General features: G+C 32.3%; 1 protein-coding gene and 1 non-coding gene across 3 annotated transcripts; both read right to left on the bottom strand.

The window, feature by feature from the left end:
* Window positions 1-431: 431 nt before the first annotated feature.
* Window positions 432-12506, bottom strand: LOC102613308 (uncharacterized). Of its 2 annotated transcripts, XM_006487470.4 has the most exons (12): window positions 12163-12495; window positions 11615-11725; window positions 10669-10755; window positions 9902-9955; window positions 8900-9045; window positions 8632-8782; window positions 8416-8553; window positions 6212-6283; window positions 6048-6121; window positions 5806-5947; window positions 2155-2233; window positions 432-940 (listed from the first exon to the last, which is right to left on the bottom strand). In XM_006487470.4, the coding sequence occupies exons 1-12, from the start codon at window positions 12307-12309 to the stop codon at window positions 837-839; spliced, it is 1305 nt and encodes a 434-aa protein (XP_006487533.2). In that variant the 5' UTR covers window positions 12310-12495; the 3' UTR covers window positions 432-836. The 2 variants fall into 2 exon arrangements, with proteins under 2 accessions (XP_006487533.2, XP_052288058.1); XM_052432098.1 differs by lacking the exon at window positions 2155-2233 and having other exon boundaries at window positions 12163-12506.
* Window positions 12507-18356: 5850 nt separating this feature from the next.
* Window positions 18357-18462, bottom strand: LOC127899504 (small nucleolar RNA R71). The gene has a single exon (XR_008051381.1). It is a non-coding gene; the product is annotated as a small nucleolar RNA R71 (small nucleolar RNA).
* Window positions 18463-18686: the final 224 nt, after the last annotated feature.

Raw genomic sequence — 18686 nt, 5'->3', positions numbered from 1 at the left:
TTGCTGCAAGTATTGTCAGTTATTGAACTGTGCAGTGAAGGGCATTATTGTACTTTCGGTAACAGAGCAAACGACAGTCTAACACTAATACACGGTCAGGGGTGCTAAATGTCAATATATGCATACATTCTCTCTAAGTGTAACAAGGGCAAACCTCAAGGGAGGTTTCCAAAAATTACCCATTAATTATATATTTGTAAGGAGATTAAGAAGTAAGAACCCATTACACGAGGTTTGATTTTGAGCAACGAAAATGAAGCCGCAGAAAGACCACTTTTCATTCTGCGTTATAAGGTTACTTTGGGAATTACAGGAGTTTCATTAACTTTGTTAAAGAGCTTATTATTTCACTGCTTCACAGAAATATAGTCCCAAATTAATAGAATCTACTCAATGACAATACTACCCATCGGATCAGAATCCTACCAGAATAAAATATAGTCACTGCTTCACATAAATATTATCCCAAATTAATAGAATCTACTCAATAGCGATACAACCCTTTGGATCAGAATTCTACAAGGATATATAAAGTTACTGCACTTCGGGAGCCAACAGGTAGTAACAAGTAAGGTAAGCAAGCATACAGGATCTCGGTAATGCTAACGGCAAATAAGTGGCTTTAGTTCAATTAAGCAAGTTAAATTATCCCTTATTGTTTCCACATCGAAGGGTACCTAACTTTTCATAGGCAAGGCAACATTATAGGAGATCTATCATATCTGAAAGTGCAAATAAAAATTGTTACTATCTACAAAGCAGAGAAGATTTAGAAATGATACTACACAGGAGAGAGAATCGCTCGAGACAGGACTGTCTATGAATTCAGGGTTCATTCATTCCAAACCCAAGGTTTTAAGAAGCCTGAATAATGTTGCAGCTTCTCTAATTCTTGAGAATTCAATGCAAAAGGCTTGGACTTCGATGAAGAGATCCTTAACTGTAAAGCAAAAACTGGTCAGAAAATCGAGAAATATAACAGCAACATAAATGTTCATAAATTCAATTCACATGCTTCAATCATAGGAATGTAAACAAAGCACGAACATTGTTCAATTAATCAATACAGTATTTTCAGAACTCTAGATAAGTGTGTAGTCAAGTGCATATCAAGTATGCTTGACATGCATGAACAATATCTAGGGATGTAAAGTCACTCACCTACAAAACGTCCCAGTGTGTCACAGGAACATACAAAAAATGCTTACAAAATTGAAGGATTGCTTTCAATATAAAAAATAACTACTGACATGTTTCTTTCTAACCAGATAACCTAAAAAATGGCCAAAACACAATTCCACAATACAGCTGTCGTTTTACAATAACTCATTGAATACTCCACATATTTTCAATCAATTCTACAGCAGATTCAATACCTATATTTCTATGCCTTAAATTGATGGCTGCCCCTTGTAAAGGTCTTCAGGTCAATTGTTAAATTTCTTTTGAAAAAGAAAAAAAAAAGTTCTAAACAATGATATGGGGCAACCATTCTCAACAGAACCTTCAATTCCCTTCTATTACTGAAATTATCTTAGTAAACTCATCATTGGGCCTAACAAGATTTAAAGATGGAAATTAACCTTTAATAAACTTCTCCAATTAAAAAAGAAATGAAATGAAAGCCAACTTAAATCAAGAGAACAGACCCTTTTTCATATATATATATATATATATATATATATATATTATATAGGGACTCAGCTTGAAGCCTTCAATCCTAATATGTTTCTGATCTCCAATACACAAACTTAACAAAAATTCTACGAAGTTTACAGGAGGATTTCAGGCAGATTTTAACAGACATAAGGTAACTCCTCACATGCTGTCTTGCTACTTCGATATATTTGTCCTACAAGGACAGATGAGTAGACAGGAAAAAATAGTGAGTATAATCAGTTATAAATAATGACTCTCTTTGGTCGTACTCAATTTCAATATTTGTTCCCCAATACAGTCAAATAGATGCACAAAGAAACACGAGTGACTAGGAATCATCTTACTCTCTTGGACCAACTAAGTTTGATTTTAGCTTCAAGCACACACACAAAACATAAAAACATATAAATAGCCCATGAATGTTATATGCCTCGCACATAGTCATATAAACAACATGTGTAACAGGGAAAGAAAAAAGGCATAGCACATTCTCACCATCAATTATTCTGTTTCGGATTAGACTCTGTAAGAAAACACATACAAGTCGTACAAGTCTGTTCTGCATGTACTTATCCTGACAAATGAGAGAAACACTTGTGAACCTAACAGACAATAAGTACAAAGTTTCAATGTCATCAAAAGATTTTGTCCAAAACATATAATCAACTAGCATTCTATATAGTCCGTGTAACCCATTTTACATTTTGTTTCCTTTGGTGTGGTCAAATCAAATTGAAGAGGACTAAACGGGTTAAAAATAGGGAGATGAAGAAAGGTCCATCTCAAGATTACAACGCTTCATATTCAAAAGTATCTAAAGCACATTTTGTACCATACAGAACATCCAATTTTAGTGCAGCAAAGCCTCCCATTTCTCCAAAAGTGAAAAAATAGAGAGGAATAATGAAATTCTTCAGCAACTGAAACACATATTGATGCCAAACAATGAATTTCACAGCACAGCAAACTGGTTTCCTCGTCTATAGTATTAGGTTGAAGACTACTATTTGGTTTTGCGAAAGAATTATGTCAAACTAGAATCTAGGTCACTCAACCTTAAATAATGCAAAGCAAACAACCGACTTGAAGCTTCACTAGAAACTTAGGCCGAAGTGCATTGTGGACTTCCACAGTGAAATTCGTGTTTGTGATTATACGTGCTTGTAAGACCAAAGAAGAGTTCATGTCTATTATAGTTTCAACTGTTTGTAATCAAAACATCAAGAATTAAGATCAATCATGACCCTCCATTCAGGTAGAGAAAGAATATGTTTACAAAACTTGTTCTTATAGTGTATGGTTGAGTAATGATTTCTAAAAATGTGGGACAGTTGAAAAAAAATAGAGAATGTTTATGGAACACCGATCAACAGTTTCACCTTTTTAGAAATCCACATAGTATAAGCACAAACTAAGTATAAGCACGAACTAAGCAAATCAACTTTCATCATCAACCCTCAGTTGGTCTAACAACATTAAGAATCCCCTTTAGTTTCACCAACTTCATCCATTCTCTCAATCTAAATAAGTTTATTTTTCAAAGTTTGTTCTTTTAGAAATAGAATCCTTTTGATCACCCAATTTTTTGTTTCTTTTGTGAGACAGAATACTGGGCAACTTATTTTGTACAGTTTAAAATGCACTATTTCCTCACTATCTTCATGGCAGAGTGGCTAACAATCCGAATTGTTTATTATTGAATACAGTGGCTTCAGACTTGGAAACATATTTATCTGTTATTTGATATGAACATTGGCTAAACACATAAGATTTGTATTCTTTAAAACTTCAAAAAGAAGCACACCAGCGAGCATAATTTGTACATAATAAAATACATTATTTCTTACCGTTATCCTTGCAGATTGGCTTAAATAATAATTTGTTAGAATAAATCAAAAGATTCAAATTTTAAAATTAATTAAATAAATAAGCTATTCATTAAAACTCTACAAAAATTGCATAAATACTTATGTGTTGGTTTTGTTGGCTCCTTTTGTACACTCCTTGTGGGCTTGGGTCACCATAACCCTTTTTTTTAAGGTTATTATCCTTTCACTGCACCAAGTATAGCGAAATAACAAACCGCTACATGAATTATTGAAGTGTAAAACTTCACTACGTTAACTATAAAAAAAATAACATTTTACTACTTTTCCGTTACTACTGTTAGTCAAATGCTGATGTCATGATGATTTCATAGGGGCAAATTTGTCTTTGCTAGAAATTATAATAGTATGGCAAATAACACCTAATCCCAATTCCACAGTTTTTCTGTTTTCTTCTTGCCTCAATTTTTCCACTCTCTCTCTCTTATCTTCTCTCTCACTCGATTGACTGAAAGACCTCACAGCAATTTTCTTTGATCTCATCCTTGCAGCAACCGCGAATCAAGGGAAACAAACAGAAAATCAAAAGAAGCAAAAAGAACGAAGAAAAAATGTCAGGAAGAGGAAAGGGAGGCAAGGGTATCACGGCTACCGGTGGGTAGCTGACGCGAGTCTTGGGATGCAGTTGGCAGAAAGACTGTGGCGATGGCTACTGGTGGCTGGTGGCTGCAAAAATCATATTCCTAAATTTTAGGGCTTGAATCTTATATATACTTTAGGTTGAGTAATCTATTTTGGGGGGTAATTTATTTCGTATAAATTATTTTGATTATGTACAAAAATTTTGAAGTTATTGGATCCTGAAAGTTTAAAAATTAAGATGCATTGGGTGTTGTTCTTGATGTTTATGGGTGAATGAAGAATGATGGAAGAGGAAGAAGGAAAATAGATGAGGGAAGAGAGAGAAATAAAAATAAGCAAAACAGAAATTGTACTTTCAATAGATTAATAATCACATTTACATTTGGCATTTTGTCAAAGATTAAGGTGTTGGGTACTGGCTGGTTTTGGTTAGCCTAAACCCTAAAACTTTGGAATTAAATGTAATTAAATTCACAGTAATTTTGTCACATTTCAAACCTTTTTAAAAAATTTCAGAAATCTTTGCTAATTTTGTTATTTTCGACATTATTGATAAGGGCAATTTATTTTACAAGTCAACTAACAGTAATAACGGAAAAATAATAAAATGTAATTTTTTTCATCGTTAATGTTGTGAAGGGTTACACTTCAATAATCGTGTAGTGGTTTGGTATTTTGCTATACTTGACGTTGTGAAAGGATAATAACTTTTTTTAAAAAAAAATTAATTATTAGGAAATCTTATAGAAAAAGATTTGAATTTGAGTCAAATTTTGATACAAGTACAAGGCTACTTCCGAAAAACCTTTCTAACAAAAGATATCCACAGGAAAAGTATCTCGTAGGATGTGATTCTAATAAATAAGGAACAAAGGGCTGCTTGTACTACAAATAACTCTACAATGGTCAACATAGCGGCTGGATGCATAAATCCTTAGTAATTTTATAATATGGGAATCCCTCACTTTAAAAGTAAGGTACAAGCTAAAACACAAGAAAAGAACAAACACTTCAATGCAATGTATGCTGTCCAGTATTGTATTGAAATCATATATTTTTTTGAGTGATGATACAACCACAAACTCTTGTGTACAAACTTATTTTGTACAAACTGATTTGCCATTAACTCATTGGTTGAATAAAAATCCAAAATAATAGAAACAAATCATGTGGATCAAGAGATATTTAATCCAACCAATTTAATCATGCCATATCAGTTTGTACAAAAAAAATTTGTACAAGAGTTTGTAGCTTTATTATTACTCATTTTTTTAAATTGTCTTTTAACTTGTCCCTTGCTGTATTAAAGCGATTCTCTTATCATAAAACTACTCTAAATCCTTTGATAACATAAATTTGGCTTTCTCCAACCTATTGTCTATTTATGACTTTTTATTACTTCTTTCTGTTTTATTTTTCCCTGCCCTAAACTCCAGTTGTCTTCTTTACCTACAAACTGTACACTATATTACTTGGCAATTAAATCAAATCCAGCGTCTCAAACTCAGTGCAAAGAATCAGGTACCAATTAGTTTTACTATCTGTTGTTACATAATGCTTTGTATATGATGCCATTTAAACAGCAGAAAAGCATAGAAAACAAAAATACCTTGATGTTACATAATGCTTTGTATATGATGCCATTTGAACAGCAGAAAAGCATAGAAAACAAAAATACCTTGATGTTCTGACAGGAGGATATACAGTTAGTTATGTACATGCGTACAAATTCTTTTGGAAGTTCTACAGCAGTGGTAAGCCGGTTCACTACTTCCATTGAATGTAGACTCATGTCCATATTGACAAGAACCGTATAATACCTATGTGCACATATAACCAAAAGCAGAATTTCAAACGTCAAGCCAAAAGCATGACTTCAATTACAACAAAACAGAATCAATTGATATGCCAAAAACATACTCAGAAATTTCAGGCGAATTAATTAACTTCGTAAGGACATCAACCGCAATGAGGGGATTGTTTTCCACCAACTCCTATGAGCAAGGAAAAGGGCTATTGAGAATCAATTCAAGCAAACTCACATACATATACGAATTAAACAATGGGAATATTGATTCACATACCGGTAGTTTTCTTGGCGTCAGTCCACAGTGATATACTAGCTTTGGGTCATTAGCCAACTCCACCACAACTTGCTGGACAGGGGAAAAAAAAATTATTTCTTTCTGTCTAAAAACTATTGATAAAACAAAAAGTAATGCATGGTTTAACACTCAAAGACAAGCAGAAGCTTAAACCATTTGTTATTTCAAGTTGTTCAATTCAAAAGTAAAACAAAAAGTTAAAATCAAAGGATTAGACTACCTCCAGCTATTTTCCTTGCTTCCCATCAACAATGGAATTAAGAGAGAAAGAACAGATTTAAGTCCTCTTCTGTTTTGAATCCTAAATATGAAAGATTTCAAAGTCTTAAGGAGAAATCCAAGAATTTGAGTCTAAAATTTTAAATCTCTCATTCTCAATCATTGAAGAATTGCAATTCCAACCTTCACAATTTGATACTGATAAATTAGTAGCTACAAGAACAGACATGCAATAATGGGGTAAATATATGACCCAAAAAAAAAAAAAAAAAGCTAAGACTCTGGTGAAACTGCCATTGCTAATGATGATGGAGTTGAATGGTGGCATCAATCGCATGCTATAAAAATCAGTTATAAGATAGAGATTGGTAGTAATAGAGAAAATTGAGTTAGCAGCTGTAATGATGGTAAGCAACAGATGGCAAGGAGAGTTCAACAAGAATAACACCATAAGGCCGTGTTTGGTATGTTACATAAGATTGGGTAGGATTTAACAAGACTAATACATTAATTTCTTGTATTTGGTGCCAGTCTGGACATAATTGTATAATGGACAAGACTACTAAAATAATAAAGCAAATGTAAATGAAAGCATTGATTGTTTGAACATTTTATTTAAAACAATAAAATCATAAATATACATTTTATTAAATGTTAATTAAATTAATTATTATCACATAGTATTTTCATAATAATAAACTCATAAGTATATTTTTCACATTGTTAATAATTTATATCTCTAACCCATGTTCTCCCACTACGAAAATGATGATGAGGCTGGAAGTGGGTCATTGTAATATCTAACTGCTTTACATTGACTTTAGGCATGGTGTAAGGCATCACAAGTTCCACCTTACAAATAAACAAGTTGGTAGACAGAATTGATGCAAGTAGCTAAAGCTATGATTCCTAATCTTTGCAAAAGGGGATTTAGGTGGTGCACCGGATGATGCCACCTCACCTGTGCAATTAGAGGTGTTGATTGCATGTTGGCCAATTGGCACACATTCATAAGCCAAGAACAGAAACCGAGGGTGTTAAATGCATTTTGCATATGAATAAGAGGATGAAATTATGTGTTAAAAGGAGCTTGACACTAGACACTTTAAGAACACAATAGAGTTCAGAGTGTTAGTGCACCCGTACCCAGCGCAAGCCTTTGTTTTCCCTTTTCAGTTTTTTCATGTTAAACCATGCGTGTTAGTGCACCCTAAATTGCACGCAGTGGGTTGAATGAGCTAGCCTACTGGAGGCTTGCTGCTGTCAGAATATGCTGATGCATAATGAAAAATAGCCCACTGAAAATGGTCCTCATGGCAGCGTTATGACAGCAAAGACAATCGTGAAAATAATATGTGTTGATGGTTGATCAAAGCCAAGAGTTTAGACATATAAAATTTAAAGCACCTAGGAATTACAAGTATTGACCATAAAATCCAGATTCAAAACTAACAATATAAAAAGATGTTGACAAAGCCATAATAAATAAGGATTTTGAATTGCTTAAGAATTCGAAAGCCAACAGATTAGATGACACAAAAGACACACTTATCTAGCTAGTATCCATTCAAGGTAACAATATTCCAATATTGGATGATTCAATTAATCATGTTGCATGCAAGAAAGACTGCCAACTTCCTCCACCACCAAGCAACTTAATATTCACAAATATGTGTTCCAACATTTGTTTCATATCATGAAAGTCTAAAATGTAAATTTATGGTTAGTAACAAAAAATTGAACTAAAAGTCTATTTATATACTAAACCCATAAATTCAAGGCCAGAGTTCAACATGATCTCCCTATTTAATTAAAAATCTTATTCCAACTGATTAAACAGATACATAGACTATAACTTCCTTACATACAAAGACAACATTAAATTATAACATTTTGGATAAATTGCATTCAAGTGTGAGAAAGATAGAATGAGTGTGTATTAAGTTCGAATTAAGTCTAAGAACCTCATATTGCGCAGGCAGCAAAGGTCCCTTCAAAGCTTTGGCAATCAAGTCCCTAACTGCAGCTCCTCTACTAGTATCCGCACACATGCCGTGATCCCAAAGAAGCTCATGATTGTTGTCAGGTATGAGCCACTCAAGCTGGAAAAATTCTTGATAACTTAAACAAGTACATAGCACTCTTAAATTAAAATACAACACTGTTCTAATATGTCATACCTCCCTATCGAGCACAGGGAACCTCGGTGGAAGTGGCCTGATCCACCGAGGATCCAATCCCTTCAATGACAGATGCGTCAACAATCCTGTTACAGTTTCATCTCTACTACCAGCTCCAAGTTTAGTTTTGGCTCCAGGTTGGAAGTCAAACCTAAAACACAACCCTTAAGAGCATTATGAAGAAAACAATGTGAACTGAAGCATTAAAAGAACTAAAAAACCAAAATATGTGTGACAAGACGTAATTCTTTACTCTCAAAAGACTTACTCTGGTGAATTTGGATCACATCCATGTGGCAAATCAGGGTCTGGGAATGCATTTTTTGTAGAAGCATTTATATACGCGCTATTAAACGGTTCTGGATGTACTTTATCACAATACTGCTGCTGCAACTGCTCACGTTGAGGGAAGGCCTGACAGTAGGTAGATAAAATAAAATTTTAACCAAAATATTAAAAAAAAAAGATGAGAGAGAATATTATTTTCCTTGAATAATTCCGGTCAATACCCGCCCCCACCCAAAAAAAAAAAAGCCAAGAACAGCAGGAAATTTATGCAAGCTTCACAAGTATGGAAATTTTAATAAGAAAGTCAAATTTTATTAATAGAAGATTCATCTATTTATACAAAGTTAAAAAGAAAAGGGGAAACAAAAACACAGGTCCAAGTGTCCACGTGTCAGGTGTAGAGGTGGCAAAATGGGATACAACACGATTACATGACATGGATATGACACGACTTTCCTATATTCATGTTGACAAATATTGACAAGATTAATAAATGGATTGACAAGACACGATAAGTAACCGTGTCATATCCATGTTGGACCAACTCAACACAATTACACATTTATGAAACAAATATCAATTAATATGTAGTAATATTTATTGGAAAAATTAACTAATATATATACTGGACACTAAATTAATTATTCGTGTCATATCCATATTGTGTTATAAACTTATTCATGTCATAATAACTTATTTATGACTTATTTTTAAGAATAAAACTAACATATTTGTTATTTTTAAATCAATTTTAATTTTAATTTTTTTTGCATTAAATATGTTAAATAGGTCAATACGATTAACACGATTAATAAATGGGTCGTATTCGTGTTTTGATGTTTCGACATAATTAATAAATGGGTTGGTACTTGCTTAAATTTGACACAAATAAGATAGACACGATTACATGGATTGACCCAATAGTCATGTGTTTACTCATGATACGTAAAGCAAATGAGAAGTTGTATAAACATGTACTTACATGGGATGAAGGATCAAAACCTTTGATGTAATCTGCAGCTGACTGTTTGAGAAACTGCAAGCAAAAAAAAAAAAAAAATCAGAAATCACATCCAAAACAAGAAAAGTAAACATTAATTAAGGTGGAAAAGCAACAAATTCAAAATAAGCAACCACAAGCAAGTTGATGTATGTCAAGTGTGGCAATCAACTTTTAGAAGTATAATAAGCTAACTACATATTGAACACATCAAAACCAATTAAATCTATTGAAATAAGGCAGATCATGAAATCAAGTTAAGCAAAGAATGTCAGAAAACTGAAATTTCAAGAAGTATGGAGTACACATGTCATGCAAATGTAAAACACATATCCAAAGACAAGCACTTCACTAAAAACAACCCATTCCCAGCCAGTAAAAGGATCAAGAGAGATTTATTATTCTATCTCAGCAGACAAATATTCAAAATAGTTCAGGTCTCCATGTTAATGCTAAGCAAAACAGACACTTGTATCATAACAGAAGTTTTGGCCCATCAAGACCTATGCCAATACCCCATTTTTCTATTATTAAGGGACTAAACAGACAACTCATCAGAATCACATTTCTTCGGGTCTATAAATACACTAGGACATTGGTTATTTAGCTGCAAAGCTTTCTTAGTGCTTGGCAGTCAAAAGTTCTGTCAATTTCCACAGGTAAATAGAATTAGCAACTTTGATTAGCACATATAAAAGATAATCTACTTTTAAGTAACATATCAGAAGGCTTAAAAGAGAAAGTAAAACCTCTTTATTACTATTGGAGCTGCTGGAGCTTAACAACTGGAGAAGAAAAGCCCTCTCAAATTTTTCAACTTCATCATCACATGCAGACTGCAACATGATTAAAAAAAGAAAATAATAAATAAACCCCATTAATGGAACGTCATCCCTACCAGAAAATCAACAAATGTGCCACATTGTTACATAACACAGATAATTGGAGACATTTACCATAAAGAACAAAAAAGAAACACTGAAAGAGAGACATCAAACAAAATATCATGACATCTCAAATTTAACAAGATGAGTAATATTTCTTTGATGCAATGCAAATTAATCAGGTAAGACATACAAAAAAGAAAAAAAATTATGAAAAATAATATATTTTATTTCTTTTATGGTATGAAATCTCTCTTTAGCTACAAAAAAATCAATTCTTTATAATAATGACAAAAAGAATATTAATATTACATAAATAGTAAAAACATAGATAATAAGATTCTTCAAGATACAAAATCTCGGACAAAACATCAACATTGTTACTTATGTCTGCATAAACACCAGAAAAGCTTCCGTGTAGCCATTTAGTTTAGATGAAGAGCTAAAATGTACACAGTTTCAACAAATATATATGCAACAAAATGATTATATTTATGTCTGCATGACCTTATATTCTTAAGCAATGTTAGCATTGAGTTGGATGAGATGCATTCAAATTTCAACAGCCATCCTACAAACAAAAGCTAATGATTTAGGCAGTTGTGATTCTAAACTTAACAATCTCAAATCATGGAAATTTCAGACCTCAAAAAAAAAAAAAAAAAAAAAAAATCAAATCTCACAAGAACAAACAAACTGGGACTTGAATTCTTTGTAAACAAACACTAGTAGTCTGTTGATCAGTCACAATTACAAACCAAAGAAAGACAAACTTGCTTATACTTACTACAAGAATACCAAATATACTTACATTTATTATTAAAGATATGAATGGATTTGCAGAAGGTTTTTGGGAGCAATAAGAATGATGTAGAATCGCAAATGCAACCAAACGTTCAGTCGAATTCAGTGCCTTTTTATCCTGCAATTGTATGACCATCAGCGGGTCAGCAAAGGACCCCAAAATGCATTTATGTAGAAAGCATAATATCTGCAATCTTACCCAAAGAAAAATGAAAAATGCCAAATTCATTTACCGATAAGGCACAAAAACTAGTAGCAGTAACAACAAAACAAACAATGAAAACAATAGCTGCAGCAGTAACACCAATTACAAGAGTGATTCAATAAATCAACATTTTACAACTACACAAAAATAAAAAATAAATAAATCCAAATGCAGCCGTTCGTAGAAGATTAATAACGCAAACTGAGGCAAAAATCTAAAATTATTATGACACATCCTTCTATATAAAATAAAACCCTAGCCAATTCATAACGCAGTCATAATTTTTCGATATATAAGTTTAAAAACTAAAGAAAATTGACTAAAATCAAATTTGCAAAGAGTAAAATTGCCTGTAACAAGAGAGAGAGAGTGGTGCAAAGAACGAAATGGCGGTGGCGAGGGAATGTGGAGATGAGATCGGAGACGATCTCCTCCACTGGCTTTTCCTGCGATTTCAACATTTCAAATACTCGTCCCGATTCTTCTTGACTCAACATCTTTTTTTTCCTACTCTTGCAAATTTTTTTCCTTCAAAAATTTCAATTTCAACAGGGACATATAATACAAGACCTCGTGTAGACTATAGCCGATGAAGGAGGTCGAGGACAAGTGAAACAGGGTGAAGATGTGAAGGAGTAATTTAAATACAACCCTTCATTTATAAAATAAACACAATCAACGCCTCATTATTTTTGATTCACTATATCTACCCTCATGTATACTTAGTAGAAGAAAGATACCTGCGCATTCATATTTCGTATCCACATTCCATGGGAGAAAAATCTATTCTTACCAATTCAATTAGAAAGGAAAATGAGTCCAATAATTACTAGAACTCGAACACATGCTCTCAAATCGTGTATCTTTCATTATTTATTTTGAGTAGAGTTGGCAAAAAATCTTAAATTTTAATTGGGATTTAAGATTCCAAACTAGACCGGATTAGTCTATACTTTTGAGATTATTTTTAAAAGTAGTTAGGATTTAGGATTAAGATTTATTTCACTTATTAATTTAGAATAGGATTGAGATTAGTCTCAAGATCGCATTATTAGAAAATAATTCTTTGATGAAAATCTTCAACTAAAATATTAGAAACATTCATATTGTATTATCAAGAATAAATAATTAAATATGCAGAAACGTATTTGAATTTATATTGATCAATTGCCTCTATAAGAATTAAGGCCTTTAGCAAAAAGTTTTCTAGTGACAAAATTATTTTTGTTGCCTTAAGTGTGTTATAGCAACATAAAAAAATATTTGTTGCCAAATACTTAAGAAATAAATTAATATTTAATTAGCATTTCTAGCGACAAATATTTCGTAACTAAAGACATACATTAGCAATGAATTAATTTTTTATTGCCTAAATTTTTAGCGTCAAACTAAATATGTTGGTGCCAAAACATTTAGTGACAAAACCTTTATCACTTAATAGTTTTGTCAAGAGAGAGTGACCAATGGCGACAAAAAATAATTTGTCTTCAAATCTACGTAGCTAAAATTCTAAATTTAAAAATCTAACTTCTTGACTTTTTGTGACAAAATTTGAGTTTTGTTGCTAAATGTGTGTTTGCAGTGAAAATTTCCAATTTTGTCACTAAAAGCAAAAAATTAAAGATTTAAATAATTTTGTATCCGCCAAAATTTTTAATTTTTTGCGACAAAAGATAAAGTTTGTCAATAAATGTATATTTTTAGTAACAAATGTAGAATTTTTTCGCTAAACAAATTAAAAAATTTTAAAGTGAAAGGTGGGTGGTTTTCCACTAGATTAAGTTTTAGTGATAAAAAATTCAATTTTGTCACTAAAAACTTTATTTATATCTCATATACTATATTTCTTTCATTGTTTCATTCTTTTATTCTTTAGCTTCTGTTTTAAATTCTCTCATCCATTAAGTCTCTTTAATTTTCATTTTCTCATCTCTAATGTATAATTCTCATTCTCTCATTCTCTATCTCAATCTCTATCTTTTTATCTCTTCTACTTTTCTTCAATATGGTGTAATTTTTTTTTTTATCTCTTTTTATTACAATCTTACATTATTATTATAGTTAGAAGTTAACTAATTACGGTTTGTGTTTTTTTATAGGAAATATTGAAGTTCAATTACACCACAAGATGAAGAAAATCAAGAAAGTTATATTCATTATTTAAAAAATAGATATTCCATCTTATAATTATTTTTATGTTTTTTTCATCAATAATAATAATTCTTTTGAATTAATTAATTCTCTTTTTCTCATAATGGTGTTAATTATCATTGTATTTAATTTAAAAAAATTGTGACATAGTAATTTTGTTGTTAAAAAATTTATTTCTACACAATTTTTATGTAGTAAAATTATTTATTTTATTTCTTAGCAACAAAATAATATTGTTGTAAAAAACATTTAGTACAAGGGCAACAAAAGAGTTTGTTGCAAAATGATTTCGTAAACAAGTTGGACACTCTTTTACTATGAATCTATTTTGTTGCAAAAAGATGTTTAAGGCAAGAAAACTTTTGTTTTGTTGTTGAATATTAAGTGCGACAGTGACAACAAACGTATTTTTGTTGCAACAATTTACGGCAACAAAATTTATACTTTGAGCAACAAACGATTCTTGTCGCAAAAGGTCATTATTGTTGTAGTGTGCTTTCTAGAGCCGTGAGGTTTGCCTTTTAGATCAACACGTTTTCTTAGAGAATCTTTTAAGTTTCTCTCTGCACTCTCTAACGTCAAGATGTTAGAAAAGAATAGAACGTTACATGTGATTTGGGGACTATAACCACTTATATAGATAATTTCCTAATATCTTTAGGTATTACTATTTCAGCCCATCACAAAAATAGAATTACCTCTAAGTTTCTATACATTAAAGGCCTACACCTTATTAGATACATTAAAGCCCAAATTACTAAAAATCTTAATAAATCACTTTTAATTGGGCTTAATCTTATAAGACAGTCTGCAATACATAATTATTAACACAAAAGCCCAACGTAGGATAAAAGATCCAACAATCTTCCACTTCGGCTATATATATAGCCTTATAATCATGCTTTGCAAAAATAACTGTATGAGCTTAACCTTACTGTTATTGCCGAAATGTATGTATAACCATTTGGATCTATCAATTATACCAATACCAGATTAAAGTGGCCTTTGTTATAATTGTCGTAACTCAATCCACCAATGGTCACTATACCAATACAATTGAATGACATGGATCATGGTGTGGATGTGTATATGGAAATTGCATGCAATATGATCTTAATATACCTATTTCTAACTAGCTCACCTTAAACCTTAGTAAGCTTAAACCATACGAAGATTAGAGTATAAATAAACCAAAAACTTTATTATTGTGGAAAATGACATCAAATATCTATAAACTAAAAAATATCTATATTATAAAAGCATCTAAAATTACAAACTCCCAATAAAACTGAATATCCTCTAATGACACGGCACTATACGATCAGTGTGCTAACAAAACATTTAAGGTGGCAATCCCTTAGTAAGTGGATCCATAATCATGGAGTTTGTCCTGATGTGCTTTATAGACAAGTGCTTGCTTTGAAATCTTTTTTTAACAACTAGGAACTTGATGTTTATTCAAACAAAGAACCACATGCTCATGCTCCAAGTCTAAGTTAATTATATTAAGTATTAGAGAAATTAAAAAAATATCAAACTCATAAAAAATTATGAACACAAAGCCTTAGTTAGAAATTTATTGAAAATAAAAAGTGAATATACCAAAAATAGTTTGAATAGCCCCTTCCTATTGACCCAAGGTATATGTTTCCATGACTTAACATTCAATGAAGCACGATTACGAATGATAGTGCCACACTCGTTGGCTAGTTTAGATGAAAGAGGTTGTGTTACTTTTTTATGCTTAGTAAAGATTGTTAAAACTACCCAATCTGATGACCGAACAACGTAATCCAAACCTTTACCTTGTGTAGGACCACATCCTTTTTTTGTTGGTGGATGTAAGCTTATATACATTTGAAATATAAAAAGTTAGAACTATAAACAAAAATAAAACTTAATAAGTATGATTAATTATGTACCGGTACTACTACGATTGTCAGATATGCCGGTTGCATTCAAATCAACATTAAGACTTTCATCTGACAATGAAGGCAATGGTTATGGTTGTGCTCGTGATCGTTTTTGCCCCCCTAAAGCCATCTGAAATATATAATATTAGAGTTAGCTCAGATTACACTCATTTCATATTTAAAAAAAATAGATGATAAGAATATGTAAATTTACAATTAAGCATAAAAATAAATATGTACCATAAACTAACATATTTCTTATTCAACATCTGTATCATCTTCAAATTCAATTGATTTTTCAATACCATTGATAACTATATGAAATGAGAGTTATTACATCAATTCTAAACTTAAATCAAGATCACTTGGAGAGCAAATGAGGTGTTTTTATTACATTTTAGTTATATTTTGCATAAACATTCATTTTAGTTGAGTCTTCATAAATTTTGCTTGAATTAAAGTAATTTGTGCTCAAAACATGTGCATAATTGTAGGTTTTCTGAAATTCTTAATTCATGAAGGGATGCTTAGACATTAGACTACCAAGAGGTGGAAAGAAGATGGCTGCAAAATAAGTAAAACACAATCGGGAACAGTACAGTGTTGTAGCTGTTGTTAGAGCAACCATTACTGTAGCAATCCAGGAGCACTGAGGGAGAAAACTTAAGCGCGGGTCAGCTGCAGAATTGCGATCTGTATGTTTCCTAATTTAACTCATGCCCACAAACTTTTATTTTACCCTAGTTTGCAGTATAAAAGGAGAGTGTGCACCACATAAAACAACGACGGGGGAATTATCATCAACACATTAGAGAAAAAAGGAGAAGAAGATCATAATTGAAGAGGATGGCTTCAGCAACATTGAGAAATCCTGCAGAGTTATTTGGATTTGCTTTTTGCTGTTCTCAACTTATACCTTTCTTCTTTCTTTGACTGTTATGATGTATCCCGTGAACAATATATTAATGTTTGTTTTTCTCATTCAGAATATGAACTAGATTTGCTTGTAGTTGAGTGGCAAACAATCTAATGGGTTCTTGACTGTTCTTATGTGTTTTTATGTCATTGCTGTAGCATTTTACTCTAGTAGTTATTATTAATATAACTGTTATTTCGGTTGACCACTCATTTAATGGTTCAAGTTAAGATAGAGCCGCAAAAGGGCATGTCTTAGTGGATATTATTAGAGTATTACTTGATCTTAATTTAAGTTTCCTGAATTAAGTTATCTTGATTCCCATAAGGGCTATACTTGAAGTTAAGATTTGTGATACACTAGACAAAGGTGCTCACCTTGTAGGGTGGAGAGACTAAGGGGTCATAAGGCCATATCATAAGTAGATTAGCAATTGGTCATTGTTAATATATTTAAGGGTATGAGAGTTCCAATACGCGACAGCTGAGGATGCAGATTAATTCTGCCCAGTACTGCAGCAATTGCTGTAACAACTGGTGTTAACTTGATGGAAAGCAGTCAACCCATAAGGAGAATTTAATCATTTAACTACCATAGTCTCAATTGAATCTTAGACACATTTAATTTAGTTTATTTCGTTACGGTATTGTTTTACTTTATTCTCTCACAATCATCAATTTCGATAGAACTTACTTTACGTTTGTTAACTTCGGACTTAAATTAGATTGCACTATTGTGATTGCTGTAGTATTTCAAGTGACATCAATCCCTGTGGAGACGATCTTGAATATTCATCACTTTATTACTTGTTGTGTATACTTGCACCTTGGTATCAGTAGCATTTGATTATAAAATTAGCCAATAAGTTTTTGGCGCCGTTGCCGGGGACTGATTGTTTATTTTTGAAGTGTGAAGTAAATATAGCGCCAATTTGATTTGAAGTGTGAAGTCAATACTTGCATGCGTAAAGACGGATCTGTGGTATTCCAATTTGATCATGAGATTGAAAGGACTGTTAGGAGACTGCGAAGAGAATAAAGGAATTCAAAAACTATTTTAAGCATGAATAATTTGCAGGATGTGGGAAATTTGGACCCTCACGGGCTCTTACAACCAGTCAACGTTCAAGAAGAGCAGAATGAACATGCTAACCAGAGACAGCCAGGCAACAACAACATTATTTACATGGTTGATGACATGGACAGAGCTATTAGAGATTATGCCGTGTTAACTCCTCAAGTTGTACACCCTAGGATAATCAGACCGGAAGTAGAAGCCACAAACTTTGAATTGAAGCCAGTGATATTTCAAATGTTGCAAACAGTAGGTCAATTCAATGGATTACCAAATGAAGATCCTCATCTCCATCTTAAGTTGTTCTTGGAAGTGAGTGATGCTTTCAAGATTGCTAGAGCAACACAAGATGCTTTAAGACTGATGCTTTTTCCTTATTCCTTAAGAGATCGAGCAAGAGCATGGTTAAATTCGTTACCATCTGATTCCAACATGGAATAAGTTGGATGATAAATTCCTAATGAAATATTTCCCACCGACAAAAAATGCAAAATTGCGGAATGAGATTACTTCTTTCCATCAACTTGAAGATAAGAGTTGTATGAGGCTTGAGAAAGATTCAAAGAACTGCTCAGAAGGTGTCCTTATCATGGCATTCCTTGTTGCATTCAATTGGAAACTTTCTACAATGGGTTGAATCCGAGTACAAGATTAATGGTGGATGCTTCAGCAAATAAAGCTCTGTTATCCAAATCTTACACTGAAGCTTATGAAATTCTGGAGAGAATTGCCAATAATAATTATCAATGGCCATTAACCAGGTAACCAGTAGCAAGAGGAACAACAGGGGTACATAACATAAATGCAATTACAGCCTTAT

Source organism: Citrus sinensis, chromosome 8 (assembly GCF_022201045.2).
Source record: "Citrus sinensis cultivar Valencia sweet orange chromosome 8, DVS_A1.0, whole genome shotgun sequence".
NCBI classification, from domain to species: Eukaryota; Viridiplantae; Streptophyta; class Magnoliopsida; order Sapindales; family Rutaceae; genus Citrus; species Citrus sinensis.
The sequence above is the reverse complement of the archived record's forward strand: the minus strand, read 5'-3'. Positions and strand labels throughout refer to the sequence as shown.